At 40.3% G+C, this 23,081-nt stretch overlaps 1 protein-coding gene across 1 annotated transcript in view; it reads left to right on the top strand.

Moving 5' to 3' along the window:
- The window catches only part of LOC126474635 (carbonic anhydrase-related protein 10), a 648,234-nt gene extending 626,395 nt beyond the window's left edge, over positions 1 to 21,839 (top strand). The window contains exons 8-9 of the mRNA XM_050102114.1: positions 20,203 to 20,248; positions 20,366 to 21,839. Coding sequence (XP_049958071.1) covers positions 20,203 to 20,248; positions 20,366 to 20,388 — 69 coding nt within the window. The 3' untranslated portion in view covers positions 20,389 to 21,839. The remainder of the gene's footprint in view (positions 1 to 20,202; positions 20,249 to 20,365) is intronic.
- Positions 21,840 to 23,081: the final 1,242 nt, after the last annotated feature.

The following is a 23,081-nucleotide window of genomic DNA, read 5'->3' as shown; positions in this document are numbered from 1 at the left end:
CTTGGAAGAGCAGTTGAACGGAATGGATAGTGTCTTGAAGGGAGGATATAAGATGAACATCAACAAAAGCAAAACGAGGATAATGGAATGTAGTCGAATTAAGTCGGGTGATGTTGAGGGTATTAGATTAGGAAATGAGACACTTAAAGTAGTAAAGGAGTTTTGCTATTTGGGGAACAAAATAACTGATGATGGTCGAAGTAGAGAGGATAGAAAATGTAGACTAGCAATGGCAAGAAAAGCGTTTCTGGAGAAGAGAAATTTGTTAACATCGAGTATAGATTTAAGTGTCAGGAAGTCGTTTCTCAAAGTATTTGTGTGGAGTGTAGCCATGTGTGGAAGTGAAACATGGACGATAAATAGTTTAGACAAGAAGAGAATTGAAGCATTCGAAATGTGGTGCTACAGAAGAATGCTTAAGATTAGATGGGTAGATCACATAACTAATGAGGAGGTGTTGAAGAGAATTGTGGAGAAGGGGAGCTTGTGGCACAACTTGACTAGAAGAAGGGATCGGTTGGTAGGACATGTTCTGAGGCATCAAGGGATCACCAATTTAGTATTGGAGGCCAGTGTGGAGGGTAAAAATCGTAGAGGGAGACCAAGAGATGAATACACCAAGCAGATTCAGAAGGATGTAGGTTGCAGTAGGTACCGGGAGATGAAGAAACTTGCACAGGATAGAGTAGCATGGAGAGCTGCATCAAACCAGTCTCAGGACTGAAGATTACAACAACAACATCCCTATCAATTGAGATATGGAAAAATACAAACGAAAAGAAGAACATCCGCTAGGTTTCTTCGAGAGTCAAACCCGGGTTCTCCGAATCCCAGACAGTTACCTTGGCCGTTGCGGTATTTTTTTATTGTTCTCGTTCAGTGTTGAGCCGTTGACTCAGTTCATTGTTACAGAGGGCAGCTAACCCTCTGACCGAACACGCTGAGCTACCGTGCCGGCGACTATCGGTGCTGTCGGCGAAAAGCGTTTACCATGTGGGTACAGAAGCGGCAGTTGTTAAAGTTTCTTACCTCGATTTCCGGAAAAGTATGCGTTTTCAGACCCCATACCTGATGATGTAAAACGCTCTATTTACAATTATCTATCGATCCCGCCAGTTTTGAGTCAATTGCTCGTCATAACCTTTAGGAGTGATTTTATCAAAAACGGGGTGTGTTGACCCAAAATATCTTAGATTCCTACGTTTTAGGTTGTACACAAGCGACCTGACAATTTTGAGCCGAATCGGTTGGCCGTGTCTGAGGCCTTCCCTTGTCAGTTAGCAACAGTGAAGTACGAATAAAAGATGACAGCTGATAAATAAGCCCGAACTGAACTTATTTGTCAGCTTAATAATTCTGTTGACGAATTTGTGCTGTACCCTTTTAGCGCGACAGGGAATATCTTAGTCGTCCGGTTAATAATTTCTCCTCAGAAATGTACCGAGGCATTCCTGAAATCCACTACAACGTGGTTGCCTCATCTGAAGCAAGATTCCTGCCATCTACGGTTTCACTGGGTATATAGGCTGAATTACTATTTAAAAAAAAAACGTTTCAGTACACCGCTTTTTCGAGATCCATATCAAATATATTACATCAATCATTTCTTAACTGAGAGACATCCTCGGACCTAAAAGTTACTTCGCGTGTACCCCAGAGAGTATTACAGGGCCATTACTCTTCACATGTGATACAACGGATAGCGCCGGAGCATCCATGAGCCTATGGACAATTATGTTGTTTACAGAAAAGTCACAATGCTAGAAATGTTTAGTGAAATTCTGGATGAACTGCACAGAACTGACGCTTCGTGCAATAATTAGTAGCTGGCCCTCAACATAAACGAATAAAACGTACAACGCAAGCCGGCCGGGGATGCAGATCGGTTCTAGGCACTACAGTCTGGAACAGCGCGGCCGCTACGGTCTCAGGTTCGAATCCTGCCTCGGGCATGGATTGTGTGATGTCCTTAGGTTATTTACGTACAAGCAGTTCTATGTCTAGGGGACTGATGACCTCAGAAGTTAAGTCCCATAGTGCTCAGAGCTATTTGAACCATTCAGCGCATAATTACGCCGTTATTCCCGTTATTGTGCGATTTCATAACAACCAAACATCTCTAGAAGAAGTTACATCCATTAAATTTCTGATAATATGCTTAAGAAGCTGTTTAAAGTGGAACGATAACATAAAACTAATCGCAGGAGAGGCAGATGCTGGACTGAGATTGATTTGAACAAATCTCAGAAGGTCTAATCTCTTCATGGAAGAGGATGTTAGTATAAAGTAGACCCAGAACAGAACACCATGTTTCGTCATAGATTCGTTAATAAGCGCCAAAGCGGCTTTACAAGTGAGGCGCCGTTCGCTGTTAAAATTCGGAAAACTTGTGTTCCTAGAAGATTCAACGAATATATTTCTTCGTCCTACGTATATCTTGTGACAAGCTCATGAATGTAAAATTGGAGATATTCGTGCCCACACGGAAGCCTACTAACAATCGTTCTTCCCGCACTCCAATCTCGAAAGGCGAGAAATGTCACTGTTGCACAAAGTGCCCTCCGCCACATACCATAAGGCCTTTTACGAAGGCTAGCTGTAGGAGCAGATTAATCGTCCTGTCCATTAACGTGTATACAAAGGACTATATAGTATTACAAAAGAGGGACTGGACATACAAAAAAATGTTATGGAGGATAGCTTTCAAAGTTTATGCAAAATCAAGCGGTATACAGACAATACTGAAAGGATCCGAAAAGTTAGTTATCATTTTTCATCTGAGCCAATATTTTTAAACCAAAAATATTTCTATGCTTATCGAGTTGTTCTTGTATGTGAAATTCTCTGGGGTGAAAATAAACACTCAGTGAAGTGACCAGTGAGTTCGTCCATCATGAATCCTCTAGAGTGTTTCTGTTGTGGATTGTTCAGCTGACAGAAAGTTGTCCACATCTTTTCACTTACGAGTCAACATTCGTCTACAGCATGATGTCTCAGACATTCAGATTTTTTGATTCTCCTCCTTTCAAACTTTCTAAGTCCGCGATCCTCTTGCATTAATAGCGCATTAGTTATTTTTATTATCGTTCTTTCGTGGATACCGCTGTTTAAACCGAAAATCAAGATACGGACTTAACAACAAATATTCAAGCTCTGACTTAGACTGCCACCTTACAAAGATGTGTAACGTCTTAATTGAGCCATGGAGGATCCTACTATGTCACATCTAACAAATAAATTTAATCAGTTTGGTATAAAGTCTTTTAATAGCTTTGCGATTATTGTATCACAGTATTAGTAATATCTTATTTTCTTGCGCACCGAAACAGTTTACTAGTCAGTCACCATAAATGCTGCAATTCTAATTGGCCCCGTGAGCATCTACGTGGGAAAACAACGAGTGAAAATACATCAAGATACGATATGTTACAGGACAGATATGGCAGAGGGGTCAAACTACACTACATGTAGCGACCAATTAATAAAGAATTTTGGCTTTAGAGAGAAGGACAAGCTACCAATAATAATAAAGAAAGTTTTAAACATATGTAATATTTTGTTTTATCTTATTTACATTGTGTAAATAAATAGTTTCACTGTAGCCCTGCTCAAAGTCGTAATGAGGTGCTGTTTACATTAGGCTTCGCTGCCTTTTAATCGCGAAGCTTGATTTGAATTCACCGGACGACTAGCGTAGTGTTTTTTCAGCGCTTGTGCCAGATTCACTCCAGGTCACAGCTCGCCGCCATAGGTAACACAGAACGGAGAGGCGCCGGGAGGCGCCGAACACATTGTTGCTGGTGTAGAGAGGGTCACCGCCCATTAGCATATAGATCAATGTTGGTACTGTGCCAGGAGTACAATTCAGTTTAGTGTAAATACAAGCTCGAGTGTTGTGTCAATAGATTAGCGGTGCTCGAAAGGGCAGTTGCGACAGCAACCGGCGGAGTTTATCTTTACAAAGGCTGGTAATCACGCCGTCTGATTGGCCGCTGCCGATGCGCGTAATCGGGCTACCAATCTAGGCAACGCTGGTGTCCGTACCTGGGGGTGGCACCCTTTACTTGGGAATCATCTGAGAGCGTTCAAGCTCCATTCTTCACATTGCAGTACTTGTAACTTTAACAGCCCGTCTCTCTTGCAATACTTTTATTGTTAGAAGCAAATCTCTCTCACTGTCTCCTTCTCCCTCCCTCCCTCCCTCCCTCCCTCTCTCTCCCTCACCCCTCTCTCTTTCCCACTCTCTTCTCTCATTCTTCCCCCCGCCGCCCCTCTCTCTCTCTCTCTCTCATATCGAAACGCGGTTTTCGGCAAATGTTAACTTTCCTGTCGTTTATGCCAGCTAAGCTTGATAATGGTCATTGACCGAAACTAGTAGTGCATTATATCAAATTAATGACAACTGAAGATCTCACCATCAATTTTCTTACAATTACTTGGCGGCTGCATATTGCCACCTGCAAACATACATAAACATTAGAGTGCCGAGTGGCAAGTATGTTTTTGTATGACTAATGTTTTAGCGCTGGTATCAACCGAAATATTAAACAAGTTTTTTTTTTAAATGGAACTTTTTATAACTTCATTCGATAGGTCCTGAGAAGACAATTACAGTGCTATATCGTTTGTTAATGTTGGCGTTGAAAGCTGTCTTAAAAAAATTCGAGAAATGTCCTAGAATACGAAAGCACTGTTGCCGGAAACGACATTTGCGGCGCAGATACTGCCAAGCAGGCATCTCGGACAAGGCTGCGTAGTTTCTTTTACTGTAAGGTGGGCCTGCGTTACAATAATAAAGCTTTATTTCCTCTTGAACCACCTTACCACCTACATGCAGGTTCACCAAAGGATGTTGTGTATGGAAATACGACATAGGGCAGAATCTAGAGCACCACAAACAGCTTAGGAAAACTGTTTCACAATTGTATCCTCTCAGATCTACCTGAGCTGAAACACAGAAAAGGACTCTTCATTCCTCAAAAATAAAGAAGTCTTACACCCTGCAAAAAGCACCTATTTACTATCTAAATGCTAGAAGGAAAATGTTTCCTTGATGTAAAATAAATCTATCGGACAACTGTCTGTACCTGCACTGCTCTAAATTATATCATTTGGGATATATTAGTTGCGCTAAACATTTCATTAAAAATACTTTAGTGACCACCTGTACAACGCAAAATAAGTGCCCTTCTTAACGAAATGTTTCATGCTGAAAGTAAGTGCATAATGACAGTGTTACCAGCTACGTAAAATACACGCTGTCGAATTGTTTGACATTGCAATGCAATTCTGTAAGCACCTAAATGAAATAAACAACGTGCTAACAAAGATTTGGTAATCACATAACAGAAATTTGGTCTTCCGAAAAAAATAACTCTATCCTTTATTTAGACTTGTGCTCAAACTGTTGACCATGAACTGAAAGGCACATTTCCAATCACCGTTCGAAAGAACGATGGAAATATATAGCCATACCATTTTAACACAACTTCCCGGACGTCATTTTTCAGCAAGACACTGCTGGACCACATGTTGCCGCAAAAACTCGTGCTTTCTTAATGTCACAGGATGTCAGTCTTTTGCCCTGGCCCACCAGATCAGCAGACTTACCGCCAATCTAAATCTATGGGGTATGATGAAATGATGAGTGCAGTGCAGTGAACTCATACCAAACACCACAGATGAATTTTGGAACCAAGTGATCTCAACATGGATGGCTGTACCACATGACGCCACTCACGCCTTAAACACGTCGATGCCATCCGCCATGGAACAAGTTGTCACGCCCCATGGCGGACCCTATTCCTGATAGGCAACAGGACTCATACTGAACTGAGGTTACTGAAACGATTATCATTAAATACATGCCCTGTGAATATGAGCGTCCTGTGTCTAGTGGTTGAAAGTGTTCTGTTTTTTCTGAACATGAGTGTATGTAGCAAACATCTAACATTCTGCGTGGTGTCTGTTCGTTCTATATCGTGTCTCCCTACCACTTTCGCGCAACGACGCGCTGAGCGTGTTTTTTAGGGAATTGACTAGTTTGAACCTGGGACCTGTTGCTGGTAAGGAGACGCCAGACCACACATGACATGTAGAGTTCAGAAGAGTTCAGTGAGACTAGCGATGATATAACCAAATACTTAATGATTTCAGCGTCAGCTCCACCGCACTCCCTGTAAAAGAATCTTAATACTAACTAAATTTAGTGGAAGGGGTTCAAGGCTTTCCTATTTTTAGTTAGCTGGTAAAATAACATCGAAAAAGCAGTTAAGTTTACCACTGCAAATTTTATTCTACTCACAAAACATTGTTTATAAATTGCACTATTGATAAAAGGAAATGTTTTAATACAGGATGGTAAAAAACAACTGCGTTCAACAAAAATGTGAACGAATATTCCCTGAATGGGTTTCCAAGTTCTACAATGGATCGAAGGATGACCTATGCCATATCACATCTATAATCTAGGTTTAAATTAAGTTTCACAAGAGGGAAAACTATCAAAATGGTCTACAGTGACCCTCAATTATCTTTAATTACTTATCTAACTTGTCGTAAATTACAGTGGCTGATGTGGCTTCTCAGTAATTATATAACAGAAAAATCATCGCGTTTCAGATTTTTACTTCAAGTGGCAAATATGAACACCATGAGCTTTAATTGACGATCGACACTAGTATTACGCAAAAAGGGGGTGTAACAGATGAGACTTCTGCAGTTCTGAGTGAAGTTTTATGCGCTGTTATGCGGCATCGCGTGCGTTCATTACCTTGTCGGTGTTCGTCAGGGGGCGGCGGACAGCACAGCTCCACTCACCTCGCCATCTCGGAAGCAACTCTCTCCTAACTTCTCCTTACTACAATTTGCCGAAGTTGGTTTAAAAAAACTATCTGGCTGTGTATTCATCTGACCAATCAGGGTCTCAATGTTAATCTTAAGCTCCACCTACAAAAATTCTGTCTATCCAATGAGAAACGTTATACTTTTCGTGGTGGGGCAATGTTTTTAAAGTTTGCAACGTAACAGAGACGCGAAAAAGTCTCACGCTAAAACTTGCAGCTGGTGTGGTCCTTTTAGCGTTATCGTAAGAGCTATATTGTTCTTCTCGAGGGCTCTAGGTATTAACATGGGCTGGGGGGTGGTCCTGACGTAACAGAGACGCGAAAAAGTCTCACGCTAAAACTTGCGGATGGAGTGGCCCTTTTTGTGTTATCGTAAGATCTATACTGTTCTTCTGGAGGGCTGTAGCTTTTAACATGGGCTGGGGGGTGGTCCTGACGTAACAGATAAGCGAAAAAGTCTCACGCTAAAACTTTCGGCTGGGGTGTGGTCCTAGCGGTTAGCTGGCGACGTAGGTGTCCGTCCCTTACCGTACGGCCTTCTAACTTAACAGGGTTCTGCTCTCGGCTTCTGTTCTCGTTTCTCTCCTCGGAACTGCGTCTGTCTCACGGTGGGAAGGTATGACATACATTTAGGCATTCTTGTGTTAGTCTGTGGTATTCCATTTGCTCACTCGTTACTCGTATTACTTTGGTTAATTTTATGTCACGATTTATTCGGAGCTATGTGACATACTATTGGATTTGCTTATCATGTCAGGGTTTTAATGGAAGGTGTTGGATTTGCCTGACACCTTACAAACATAGCAACAAAACATCAGAACTAACACGTGATTCAGTTTAAATCTGTTTACATTTTGAGCCAAGAATGAAACTGTAATACAACAAGCGTTTGTCCTGTTGTTATTTATTTATTAATTAGTTTAATAACTGGTGGAAATTTTTGCAGCAATGGATACAGATCGAAATGTGTTACTGTAGAAACTGTTAAATTTTCTACTTAAGAAGAACAATGTATATAAAGATAAATTTATGTAGAAGTCGAAGCTCCTGAAAGTTTGAATCATCACTGTACACAAACTCCTACTCTATGACAACCACAGATGCTAAATCATGCACCGTAATCACAGTACTCGACAACCGCGATCATGTCCATATGGCCGTAGTCTTCTCGATTCTGTCCAAGGTATTGGCTACAAAATGAACTACTGTCTCATCATAGAAGAATCTGATTTTGGGCACTACCTTTTTTTTCAGTGGCTCATCTTAGAAAAATTCTTATTTAGTAAACTAACATACACTACATGATAAAAAGTATCCGGATACATGGCTGAAAATGACTTAAAAGTTTGTGGCACCCTCCATTGGTAATGCTGGAATTCATACGGTGTTGGCCCACCCTTAGCCGTGATGACAGCTTCCACTCTGGCAGGCATACGTTCAATCAGGTACTGGAGGTGCTGGAGAGTTTCTTGGGGAATGGCAGCCCATTCTTCACGGAGTGCTGCACTGAGGAGAGGTATCGATGTCGGTCGGTAACGCCTTGCACGCAGTCAGCGTTCCAAAATATCCCAAAGGTGTTTTCACGGTTCAGTTCAGGACTGTGTGCAGGACAGTCCGTTATAGACATGTTATTGTCGTGTAACCACAGGCTCTGCATTATGAACAGGTGCTCGATGGTGTTGAAAGACGCAGTCGCCATCTCCGAATTGTTCTTCAACGGTGGGAAGCAGGAGGGTGCTTAAAACATCAGTGTAGGCCTCTGCTGTGATAATGCAACGCGAAACAATAAGGGGTGCAAGCCCCTCCATGAAAAACACTACCACCCCATAACACCACCGCATCCTAAGTTTACTGATGGCACAACACACACTCACAGATGACGTTCACCGGGCATTCGCCATAACCACACCCTGCCATTGGATCGCCACATTGTGTACCGTGATTCGTTACTCCACACAAGGTTTTTTCACTGTTCAATCGTCCAATGTTTACGCTCCTTACACCAAGCGAGACGTCGTTTGGCATTTACTGGCGTGATGTGTGGCTTCTGAGTAGCCGCTCGACCATGAAATCCAAGTTTTGTCACCTCCCGCTTAACTGTCATAGTACGTGTAGTGGATCATGATGCAGCTTGGAATTCTTATGTTATGGTCTCGATAGATGTCTGCCTATTATACATTACGACCCTCTATAATTGTCGGTGGTCTCTGTCAGTCAACAGACGAGGTAGGCCTATTCGCTTTTGTGCTACAAGTGTCCCTTCACGTTTCCACTTCACTATCACATCGGAAACAGTGGATCTAGGGATATTTAGGTGTGTTGAAATCTCGCGTACACACGTATGATACAAGTGACACCTAATCACCTGACCACATTCGAAGTTCGTGAGTTCCGCAGAGTGCCGAATTCTGCTGTCTCACAATGTATAATGACTTCTGAGGTCGCTGATATAGAGTACCTGGCAGTAGGTGGCAGCACAATGCAGCCCGCATCTCGTGGTCGTGCGGTAGCGTTCTCGTTTCCCACGCCTGGGTTCCCGGGTTCGATTCCCGGCGGGGTCAGGGATTTTCTCTGCCTCGTGATGGCTGGGTGTTGTGTGATGTCCTTAGGTTAGTTAGGTTTAAGTAGTTCTAAGTTCTAGGGGACTGATGACCATAGATGTTAAGTCCCGTAGTGCTCAGAGCCAGCCAGCACAATGCACCTAATATGAAAGACATATGATTTTGGGGTTGTCCGGATACTATCGATCACATAGTGTACATGATAAACGAGTAGCCACCTATTTTGTGGCAGAGAATGGAACAGTACACGTACACGTGATCAGTTACCGTACTTTCCAGATGGCGCATGTCGTAGAAAATCTCAGGACAGGAAACACTGAAACTGTATTACTATCTGTCGAAACACAAGATACTTCCTGCAGTTTTCCCTCTCCATCAGAGAAACAGCTATGTATAATCGTCCAGACACCCGATAAATTCATCCTATGTATCAAGCTAGGAGAAAGGAACAATATCCTGGGGAGGAGGGAACTGTACAGAGTTTAGAAACAAGCAGTTAACATACCAAAACCACATGATTTCAAAATGCCATAAATTAAAATTAGCAGTGTCATTAAAAAACGAGAAATCAAGTGAAAGGAATACAAAGGCAAAAGGTATGCAAAAAAAGAAAAAAAACCAAACAGATATTCCCCATTAACCTTGTTTACCCTTCCGCTGGGCCCGTCAACTTCCGTGACGCCGCTAGATGCGATGTGTCTCCTAGATACAAGCTACGATTTTTGTGTTTTGATTGTTCGTTCATCTCTGTCTTTTCTAAGGAAAGAGAACAAAATGTTTCAGTCTTCTTTGTTGGTACAGATTTGTCTTATTCAGAGTGGAACATCAGGAACTTTTAAAATCAATATCAATAGCTAACATAATGTAGTGCAGAAACATATTAAATAGTTATATCGATAGACTTCAGCTAATTATAGATTTAAGTAAATAATAGAGTTAATCAAAATGTTTTTGGCGTCTTTAATGCTTTCTGCAGGTGGACATTTTCCAAAAATTATTTTTAGTTAATTTCGCAAACAAAGATGCGTAACACATTTTTCACATGCAAATTTCGAGAAGAAAAGTCTCTTTTGTCCCTTTGTAACATAATCGGCACCTTTTTGTTCCTGTTTCTTGGTTCTAATGGAAGTTCAGTATTTTCTGGCGGTAGTCTTTTGGGTTTACATTTTACCAGCATTCTCTTTATATCATCTGGTCGTTTAGTAGTCAGCGCTCATCTACTGAGCTTATCTTGTAGTAGAGTAATTGCCAAAGCTTGAGATCCTCGAGCCTGTCTCGGTATTTGTTCTTGTTGTACGAGAAAATTACTCGAGTTAAGGTCTACGATGTAAAGCATATGAAAGAAAATTGCCATAGCCGATATCCATGATGAGCCAGCTGCACTGTAGAGTGCACAGAGTTTGTCAAGTACATAAATTCCTGATCTGTTGTAATTACAGTGAAATACGATTTCTGGCTTTTTTTCTAATTCTGATCCTTCAGAAGTCCCATTTGATGGTTTGTGCATACTCTAAAGGAGTATATAGTTTCCCTTTTTTATTGTTATCACTAATACTATTGTATGTTGTGCTTTGTACTCACTAAAATAATAATTTTCATCACATTCCTGCACATCAACTTCATGATTTGTATCCGATGCTACCGGTCCTGTTTCAGATATGTCTCAAGATTCGGAATCAGTTTCTGCAAAATGATATTCTATGGGAACATAATCGTCGAAAAGAAGGCGGTGTATGTCTTGGAAATCCTTAGGATTTTCTAAATGGAATACACACTTCAACAAAGTTTAGAATATCATAGATTGTACTACAACGACTTCTTACAGTACGCCAATTTGAGGTTTTGTACAATCTTATTAACATAATAAACGCGATTCCTTCTGAAAACTAGAAAGATTTTGATTAGTTACAAAAATTCGTCACAAAAGAAAGCAACTTCTCTCCTAAGTGTACATCTTAAAAACAAAAACTGAAAATCTTCGTCTCATGGTGATGATTATCAGTCTTTAGCAGTGTCTATGTCCTCCTCGCACACGTATGAGTTCTGCCACTCTGCGAGGCTTGCTCTAGATGAAACCAACAAGTTTATCTTGGTGTATGGGGTCCCATTCCTCAACGGCATGTTTGGTGAGATTCTGAAGATTGTTAGGTCTATTCGGACGTTGTGCAATGGCCACCTTCAACAGGTTCCACGCGTGCTCTGTTGATTCATGTCTGAGTACTGTGCTGGCCAAAGCAGTTGGTTGATGTCTCGTCTTTGAAGATATCGTGACACTTTTAGAGTACGGTGTGATATTGTCTTGTTATCAACTAGGATGAAGTTGTCATCGACTTCACATCTGTAAGGCCTTACAATCTTTTGTAGGACATCTTGGAAGTGTCGGGTACTAGTCAAACTGCCGTACATGGGAATTAGTGGGGCCCGCCATTCCATCATTATTGCCGCCCAAAACATTACTCATTAAGATCTTAATGTGAGGCGTGTAAAGTGTTAGTTATACACGCAATGTATACAGACATTGTAGTACTTTTCCTCGTTGGTTTTACAAGTGCTTGAGACTGACAAGTTGTCGAAATTAGCTAATCACACGATTAAATAAAAATCACGTTACAGCCTACTAAGGACCATGTTTACGTTTATTAACCATCTGAAGGCAATGGATTCCCACAAATATTTTTTTTTAAAGTATCAGATTTGTCCATGATTCATTTCCTTTTCATCTGAATCGAATATGTTATCCGTGGTCTTTTCACCAGGAATACCAACCCAACAGTTATGCAGTCACGTCAAAGATATCTCCGTCAGCTACCCTCTCACTCGACTGTTGAAATAAGGCTCTGTTACAACAAATATAAATATATTGAAACATGTACATTCAGATTGAAAGTATTGACATGTACTACCAAATGCAATAAATAAACCTAATAATAAAGGGACCTATATTTATTTGGGCACCTAAGAACTACTCCTTTACACGTTACGGCAGTCCTTCAACCTTGGTGGTGCGATATAGCGGACAAAACCATTGACCAATTGCAACCCCTACTTCGAGAAATGATGCCAAATCTTGCTGTCTTAGTTCACATAGCTGTTTGACATACCTAATGGGATATGATTAGTGTAGCCTTTTTTATTTATGGCCCTTCAGCAACTACTGTTAATATTTTGTGGGCCTGCAAAAAAACTACGTGGAGACGAGTTTGCCAGGAACATACGTGACGAGATTTTATCGACATAGGGAGCCTGCTTTCATTCTCCATTGACGTGTTCCTTTGCAACCAGTACGTAACTACAAAATGATCGTAATTTGAAACCGCTAATGTTAGAATAAAGTCAACGAACACTGACAACGAAATAAAAACGTGTTACATACTAAACCCTTTCATGATTCCGTACCATGACATTTGGAGGCTGTAACTGTAGCACATAGGATCATCAGCCTATACTGAAGTCGGAAATAAAATTTTCAGTAGATTTTCGTGATGATAACGGTTCTGCATTGTTGCCGATCAAAATGGGCAGTTTACTTAGCACAAAATCTTTATTCAGGACAATCAAACAAAGGCGAAGGTGAAGGACAGGAGTATGGAGGAAAATAATTAGTTGTTTAGCACTAAAATTTCGAAAAACACATCAGTGGAAGAGTATAAGGCTTTTTTCCTTATACAGAAACCAGGGTTACACAGATTATCCCTAACAAAGAAGGACGCAGAAGTACATTGACACTGACGATTAAAGATTTTGTCAATAAAGGAGTTTTGTCTGTATGAGATAACCGACAGGTTAATGAGAAATAATTCGCTGAAAGTGCTTTTCTGGAATACAGCGTTTAATGGATGAGAAATTTGAACCATCGCAAACCAGGAAATGAAGAAACGGCATTCTGTAATTTGGGACCGGCAAAGAATATTAAAAATTAAGGGAATCGATCAAGTACGAAATTAGGTACGAAAGGAAAATATAAGTCAAGAAGTGAAAGAAAAAACGTTAACAGTCTAAAGGAAATTTAGTGGGACATCATTTCCGGCATCTAGAAATCGTGATCTTGGAAATGAAATGAGTAGTAAATGTGATATGTAGTAGGGGCAGCCCGAGATTTGAGTATTCGAAACAGATTTTGGCTGGTATTGTGGTTCCATGGGAATTGAAAAGAGTAGCGCAGAACAAGGAAAGATGGAGAACAACTTCATATCAATCACATTACTAACGATTTCTAAATCAATCCAAACCGTACAGTGTAGTTGACTTTCAGCAAATGTACCCTTATACAGGGCGAATCACACAGAACTTGCACCTCAAATATTTCGGGAATGGAAGACGCCATTGATAAGTGGATTACACAGGTTGTAATGGTGTGTATGGCGCACCTCTACAGCCCAAGCACGGAATGTTATCAGTTTCTAATATGTACTGATTTACAGAAAGGTACAAATATTTAAATGGAACAACGCCTACTGACAATACCACAATCAAAGTAGAGCAAATGAGAATATCAGTGGTGTTTGTTGTAGGACCCTAGTGCAGGTAATTTACGAGATAATCTTTGTTTGAACACTGCAAAAGCCACAGTTGTTTGTTCCATGTGGTAGCACAAACGATTGTGAAACAAGCATGGGTGCACACGTGCAGGCCTACAAAGATTTTAATATGTCTCCAGAGGCGTCATGCTGTTAAATGGGACACTGCCTAGAACAACCGAAGGATAAATAAAATAGAATACAACACCTATGTGGGGTCTGACACTTAAAGAACCAATACAGCCCAAAGCCTGTGCTCACAAAGACAACCACCATCGTCAGTAGAAGCTTGCACTCTGCCGTACAGCGTCCTAGTACTTCAATTGTGACTGCAGCGCAGGCAGCAGTAATTCGCGGCTTCGTATCATTTGATGTCGCTGGTATGTCTTTGTAAGTAGTGTCTGCCAGCATTCCCGACAGAACAGAATCCAGTGGCAGTAGATTTGGGGATCGCGCCGGCCAAGGTACAAACCCTCTTCGTCAAATCCATCGATTTGGAAATATCCCTGAAGATATGCAGTCGTAATTCGTGCACTACGGACCTGGCAGCCATCATAATACTTGTGTAAATTCAGTGTTCCCTCCGTGAACAACAGCCCTATGAGGTGATCATGCAGTATTCCACACCACACGTTTAAACTCCATGGAGCCGGCCGGTGTGGCCGAGCGGTTCTAGGCGCTTCAGTCTGGAACCGCGCAACCGCTACGGTCGCAGGTTCGCATCCTGCCTCGGGCATGGATGTGTGTGATGTCTTTAGGTTAGTTAGGTTTAGGTAGTTCTAAGTTCTAGGGGACTGATGACCTCAGATGTTAAGTCCCATATTGCTCAGAGCCATTTGAACCATTTGAACTCCATGGAAGCTGACGTCCACCAGACGAAGCCGATGGGGATTGTCAACAGACATGTAGAGCATGCTTCTGATCTTCAGTTCGCCATGATCAGTAAACGTTCCCTCATCCCTCAACAAAATAATGACACGTCCGGAACACCGTATTTTAATGCCCATGTACAAAAGTTTACACGACTCCCAAAATCATTTCCATGCAGCACTTGATGGAGAGAGATGTGATAGGGATGGAGAACGGTTATTACGTACAAATGTCTGATTAATGCCACTTCCTCGTGCAATTACACGGGATTTATTTGGCAATTTTACTACTGCAACAGCCAGAACGTTACTTTCACCTTCCTCTCCAATCACACGTTTCGTTCTGTTGCGTATTAGAGGCGTTACACTAACACTTACACGAAATTCTTTAAAGACGTTCACAAATAACTGTATCAATATCCCCTCGGTTATCTCTCGACGTACAATATCACACAATAACTGACAGCACCGTCGCAGTGCAGTCGTAGCGTACCAACACAATGTAAACAAACATAGCGTCGTCACTTAGCATCCAGGCAATAAGATGGAACAGACAGCTGTCTGTGTTTACAAAGTCCTCAACACGATAACTCGTTAACTACGAGCACTTGCTTCTTGCAACAAGCACCACTGATATTCTGATTTATGCTATTTTTTAGATTTTACTGTTGATAGATATTGTCTCATTTAAAATTTGTAACTGCTCTGAGGAACTGAAGTTTCGTCAATCCCAAAACTTGTGTATTGGCTGCAAATACACGTCATTGCCTGAAATTCAGTTGTGTGAAAGCCACATGTCGATAGCGCGTTCCATGTACGAAATATCTGCGGTGTAAGTGTTAGGTGAGTCACCCTGTACAACACTTTATTACCGGTAAATTAAGACCGCCTAATTACTGCAATACTCACATTACTGGGTTCGGTAATTTGCTATCATTTTCAGGTGAGATTATTAAACCACTAACAGAGTTGCATGTCTGCAAAAATTTGAACCTTCGGAAATCAGAAAGTGAAGAACCAGCATCTTTTTTAAATGTACTGTCAAAAATGATGTTAAAAATTAAGTGGATAGGTGAAATACGAATCGTAGAACCATAAAGAAAGATGAGTAAAGAAAGGAATAATACACAAAAGTTCAAGTTATGCTCTTTGGACATTACGAAACACATGCTATACGATTTCGCTATGTTCAGAGTGCATAACTTGTCTTATATAACAAAACAGTTAGTGGTTTAAGCATCGCAAGTGAAGACCGCAATAGACTGGCAAAGCTGGTGATGCAAATATCGTAATAATTAGGTAACCTTGACCTAAAAAATTATGGTATTTACATTTACAAGCTCACATGCTTCTGTTTCACAATATGAGAATTCGTAAAAGACGTCTATATTTCTTGGTGATGTAGTTTTCATAACTGTGAATGTGTATTGAGCACTATCAATTACTGATGATGATTACGTTGCGTGTGATAAATCATTGAACAGAATTCGCCTAGTAGATTTCATATATATGAAGTATAACAAATGTATGTGACGTGTACGGTAAAAAATAATTTCCACAAGAGATTACAACGAACAGGCTGTGCATTAACAACAACTACATTCCGTAAGTCTCTACTCTTAAAGCTGTTAAAGGCATTGTTTACTCTCTCAACTTCTATTTATTGATTTAGATATTGTTTTGGCCTTTTAAGTTCATACCGCTCAGCCAGTATCTACCTACATGGGTAGTGCAGGTGTTGGTGACATAAATGTGTACTGTCTTACAGTCCGAATAACACCTTATAAGAGATCATAACAAATCATAGTAGCTATTATCCAATAACATGAAAGGTAAGCCAAATAATTGTACTTAAAATTCTAATTTGATCTGAAGTAGGATAATAAGTCATCTTCTGATTATCCGATGATTCCCGTAACGTAAAGACTGAAGAACAATGGAGATTATGCACAATCATTTGACCTTCCATGTCACGGTGCAAGAGCTCTTTGTGGCAGTGGAGACTAAGTTACATGTGCAAGCTACTATTACCGAAAACATCACAGTAGTTTGCACGTTTCGTATCTTCAGATTTCAAGCTAGTAGTAGCGCTTAAGGGGGCTTAGTGTTTCAGCTTACTGTAGTCTCTTGAGGAAAATCATTTGCTTTTCGTAAAATTGGTTACACCAAATGGTAAAAATTATATTCTGACCTTGAATAACATGGGGATGTAACGGCGTCTCCAACTCCTCTCTGGAGGAGTAATTGACATTGGGATTAAACTGACTTTATAGCCAAAAAAAATTTATTACCCTTCCTCCCGCTCTCCCGTCCTTTCATTCATTCACACAAACGACACACACACAGACACACACACACACACACACACACACAAACACACACACACACACACACAGACACACACACACACACACACACATTACTAACACCCTGCTCTTGACATTAATTATATACATAAGTTTTTCATGATGCTATAACTACACATAGAACATATATGTACGATAATAGTCATATAACTGCACGTTGAAACCAATATAGTTCACTTACTGGTATATTTATTGATATATAGGGAAGCTTTTCTTGCCCAGTAACGTCATTGGCCTTTCAAGTAGCATGCACACAATGAACGATTACGCAGTTCCTTAACGAGACTATCTGTTTGCGTTTCCTAGTATTTTCAGTGAAACAGTACATAACATATTTCTTCTTCTAGACCCCAAGTGCAGTCTGGTGCTCTGACAAACCTATCTAGAACTTGATATTGCCTTCCACTTAGTCTAAAAGGAAGTAGTCCTATATCCAAACCATATGCATCATTATTATCTACATACAAATAATTTTATTTATCTGTTCAGCCTCTCTGGTACTAACCTACCTTGACAATGGTGCCTTCTTCAGCAGAGAGATGTCTTGAGCCTATTACCAATATACTGAAGAAAGTATGGTGCTAAATAACTTTAACTCGACACAAATCTCTGTCTTCCTTCAGGAGCAAATTATCATATGTTGACATGTGATCTTTCCTTATGACATAACGAAGGTATCATCTCCTGACATGTGATCTTTTTTTATGAAATTTTATTGCAGAGGCGAAAACCTATAACAATTTCTCAAATCCGCCAGTTCGATGGAAATGCGTTGCCTAATGTCCGCCTTTAACTACGGTCAGTATTGTTGCCAACTCGCCACAAACATGTCAATAATTATTCTTGCAGCATATAATAAAAAGTAAAAGATATTCTTGCAGCTAATACAACCATTTCAGAGGATAAAATAAAAAATTCTTGAATTTATAAGTATGATCTCCATTAGAGACGCCACATTGGTTACATAGTTTGATTTCACTCTCCTTTAGGTTGTTTAGCTAATGCTGCCTTTTTGTTCCTTTACGCTATACATATTTCTATCTCTGATTTGGCCTATAACCGCCTCTTATCCGTTAAACATCCCTCCATGCAGAATCAGCCACAACGTTAGTAAACCGACAGCTAACAAGAATCTTCTCACTTGTGATCTTCCATTCTGATTTACATCTCTAGGTTGTAGTGTACGTAAAATTGTATGTGAGTGAATTACATATTTACGGATTATTTATTTCAGCCAGATGAGAATGTGAATCACAAACGCAAAAGATGGGGGAGATGTTACAGGAAAATAGATTATTCAACTGGTAGTAGATAGAGAGATAGATAATTCACCACTATTTTTATGACACGGAAATAGAATATTGAGATCATACGCTTAGGTGACAAAAGTCATGCGATAGCGATATGTAAGTATACAGATGGCTGTAGTATCGAGTATACAACGTATAAAAGGGCAGTGCATTGGCGGAGCTGTCATTTGTACCCAGGTTTTTCATGTGCAAAGGTTGTCGACGTGATTATGGTCACTCAACAGGAATTAGCAGACTCTGAACACGGAGATAGGCACATGGGACATTCAGTTTCGGAAATGCCATATTCCAAGATCCACAGTGTTAGGAGTGTGCCGTGAGTACCAAATTTCAGGCTTACATCTCAGCACGGGCAACGCAGTGACCAGAGGCCTCCACTTAACGACCAAGTGCAGCGGCGTTTGTGTAGACTTGTCGGCACTGATAGGCAAGCAACATTAAGGGCAATAATCGCAGAAATTATCCGTTAGGACAGTGCGGCGGGTTTTGGTATTAATGGGCTATTGCAGGAGACGACCGACGCGAGTGCACTTGCTAACAGCACGACATCGAATAAGCGCATCCCCTGGGCCCGTGACCATATCGGTTGCACCCTCGACGGCCGGAAAGCTATTGCCTGGTCAGATGAGTTCCGATTTCTGTTGGCAAGAGCTGATGGTAGGGGTAGGGCATGGCGCAGACCTCACAAAGTCTTGGACTCAGGTTGTCAACAACGCACTTTGCAAGCAGGTGGTGGCTTCCTAAAGAAGTGGTCTGTGTTTACACGGAATGGACTGGGTCCTCTGGTCCAACTGAAACGGTCATTGAGTGGAATTGGTTATTTTCGGCTTCGTGGAGACCATTTGCAGTGATTCATAGACCTCATGTACCGAAACAGCGATTGAATGTTTGTTAGTGACAATGCATCGGGCCATAGTTGTTCGATATTGGTTTAAAGAACGTTCTGGACAATTAGAGCGGGTGACTTGGCCACGCAGATCGCCCAGCATGAATCCCATCGAGCATTTATGGCACTTAATCGAGAAGTCAGTGCGTGCACAAATCCTGCACCGGCAACAGTTTCGCAATTGTGGACGGGTATAGAGGCAGCATGGCTCGATATTTCCGCAGCAGAGTTCCAGCGACTTTATGAGTTCATACCATGTCGAACTACTGCACTACGTCGGGAGGGAGGAGGTCCGACACGATATTAGGAGGTAGCGCATGATTTTCGTCACGTGAGCGTCTAACAAGAGGTAATTTCGAAAGACAGATTAAGTAGGATCTCTGCTAGTTTCGTTCAATAGAAAATAATCTAACAGACTACCAAATCGAATATGAGAACCTGTCGTCAAGGAATGGGCAGGTAATTAATCCTGAAGTTTGCAATATGTGGAGAATTTTAGACGAGCCGTTCTTCAGCAATATATCAAAGCTGGTTAATCCTACATCTGCTGTTGAGGAAGATGATAAATATCGACCCACACACACTATATACTGTCTTGTGTTAACCACTTTCAGCATTTGTTGCAAAAGCCGTTAAACCAAAGCGTTCTTTTACGCTAAATGTGTAGCACTGCCTATAGACCAATGTACTTATTTACAGTTTTGAAATATAAGATGAAATATGAATACGAACTTGGTTTGCAGTAAGACGGATAGGGTACTAGAAATTAAATAATGTCAAATTACTGTTAATTTAATATTTAACGCTCGTTTAGAGAGTTGGGTCTCATGCACGGTTTCTCTTTTCAGTCCGGGAGGTACTGTCCAAGCATGTATCGTGAAGTGTATTATAAAGGTGAGAGAAATAGCACACCTTAACTTATAAAATGGAACATTAGTAAATCAGGCTGTAAAATGTTTAGCCACATGTGTTTAACTACATAATAAAGTAAAACAATGTCTCTTGTTTCAGCAAACAGTTGGAAACATCACTGAATACTTATGCGGCAGGAGTTTCAGTGGATAACCAACTAAGAGATCACTGTGGTCCTTGTGTTGTAGTAAATCGTTGAGCTCCTGACAGAGACATCGTGTAAATAGTTTGTACATGGAAGCTTTTTAGGCTTTGGAAGGTAAGCTGCGATTCCTTTAACACTGATAACATGTATAAGTTTTGTAAGCAAAATATATTAAAAGTGTTTGTTGCGGTATACACTAAGTGTAGCCAAAAATTGATTGTGGCGGTTGGAGGTGGAACTCTTTCCCAAAGTTAAGTTTAATGGACTGTAAAAGTGACTGCAAGGAACAGTTGTCTTCTTAAGGTGTAGAATAAACAATCTGAGTCAGTGGTAATAGAATATCTTGAAGATAGGACAACAAACATGAAGAAATTTGCTTGAAAATGCTTTCGCAAATGTTAATGGAATCGCTTACAGTGTTACATGTGATGTACAATAATAAGAAAATACATATCACAATATTCTTCCGTGATCTGGTCTTCATGTACTGCTTTTGAAAAACGTTGTGTGTTTCTTATGGTGGAAAAAATAGAAATCTGTAGGACGAGATTTGTTCAACAATCATCAGCTCGTGTTTACAACACAAAATAATTAATTTACGTTCAGTTCACAAGCGCAGATAAAATGAGTTACGTATGGTTTACTTTGCCATACTTGGCGGATAATAACTGATGTTACTCCCTTGTAAAATTCTTAGCTTAGTTTCGAGTACATTAATTATCGTATGTAATATTATTTTGCACAGCATATTGTATCAGTTACTGTGAACTCAGGTACATAAGTGGGTATTCGTAGGTATAGTTTCGAAAAAAGAAGCAGATGTTTGTCAGGAGACGCTGGTGTCTGTTGAGTTCTAGTATGATCAAATATCTTGATATGTCCTTGTCATACGAGTTAAGCTTTATTTGCTATATACTATGCATTGCAACAAAACGAGGGCTGGCATGTTTGTATGATTTTGTGTGGAAGCATATCAGATCTGAAACTTAAAATGTGATTAATTCAGAAGAATTATATTTGTAACATGCGAGTATACCTTTAGGTGAGTGAGTTGATTTGAGGTAAATGTGTGATGAGCCAGAGAACTGTTGTTTAATTCTGTGTACTTCGTAGTGGAAAGCTGTATGTCAATCAGTTTTTTCGCTTGTCCTTCACGCTGGTTCTTCGAAGAATCATTCTCTAACATGAATGGCGCATGTGAATGAATGCCGAAATATGTCACATTCCGCTGGAGTATATGTATAACTAGTGACGTGTAAATCATACAGTGCGGTTAATTTTCCCAGCCGCAGATGTGCCTGGAATATTTGCTAATGTTGCATCAGTATAGTAGAAAATGCTACTGTTATTGTAATGGAGACTAATATATAAACGCTTGTAAACTAAAGTCTGAATAACAGAAGTTATATTGGTTTTTAATAAAATAGTTGCTCAGAGTATTGCACTGTTTTTGTCAGCCCTCCTCATATCCTCTCCTGAGAGTATCTCCTTGCACATGTCATGATTATTCACAGAAGTCTATTGCCTTTATTTGACATTACTGTAAGAACAGGAAAATGTAAAATTATAATACAGAGATACAACTTTGCATACACTGAAAACATTAAGACAGTCCTAAACTTACAGTGACATACATTTGCATCAACTACAATTTATGGTGACTTTAGCTGAGATTTAAGGAAGTATATAAGGAAATATGGGAACATCTCATGAAAGCAGTATAAAATTCATTAGTAACTATGGGTGGGAAACAAATCAAGAAAACGTAAGGATGAGTGGATGTTACATTTCTATAATCCAATAAGAAATAGCAGTATCAAGATTCCAGTCGTCTCTCGACAGACCATATGGAGAACAATCCAATATAATATGAAAATCAGGACAAAGAGGAACCCCAATACAATCAACAATTCCTTTAATTGCATGTTAATGTCCGCCTTAGACTACACTCAAGAATGAATCAATTTAATATCGATGTTGATTCTTGTATGTGGTACAAAACTTCTCTCTTCAGATGAAGGTGTATACATGACAACTCTACGACGAATTATTACTTCTAGCTTCGCCTGCTACCAACTGTCTCATTATAAACTCCAATGTGTTACAACATGGAAGGACTATCCAAATGGTACAAATAATCTTATAAGTACAAGCAATGACCTCGTGATGCGTGTAATCTCAATGACTATGGAGACAAGACAGTCTAGAAGAGCTCGCAGAAGCAGAGAATGCTGAACATGTAATTGTTTGTGCAGACAGCATGGGCTCCCTTCCTGTGAACTCTTGCATAACGAAACCTGACTGGTCAGTCTGCTAGTCCTCCAGAGAAAAACCTATAGAGATACCTACACTAGGCAGCCAAAGACTATTGCATACTTAAGGAGACAAGAAACCAAGCATAGTGTCTGTTTGCATCCTGCCAGTAGGGTATATCTTCGATTACCATAGTGATTTAAAGGACGTTGCAGTCAAACCTCAACTCACTTTAGATCATTATTTGGAGTTCTTTTGCAAAGTAATTAACAAAAGCCCAACAAAGAGGACCTAATTTCCCATATATATATGGGACATATCTACATATCTGTCTACCAGTTACAAACCTCACAATGTTTTTCACAATGATAGTCCTTGTCACAGACAGAAAATGTCCGGGGTAGTGTAGTTGCACAA

The sequence above is a fragment of the Schistocerca serialis genome, chromosome 4, assembly GCF_023864345.2.
Source record: "Schistocerca serialis cubense isolate TAMUIC-IGC-003099 chromosome 4, iqSchSeri2.2, whole genome shotgun sequence".
Taxonomy (NCBI): Eukaryota; Metazoa; Arthropoda; class Insecta; order Orthoptera; family Acrididae; genus Schistocerca; species Schistocerca serialis.
Note: the sequence above shows the minus strand (reverse complement) of the source record. Positions and strands in the feature narration are given on the sequence as shown.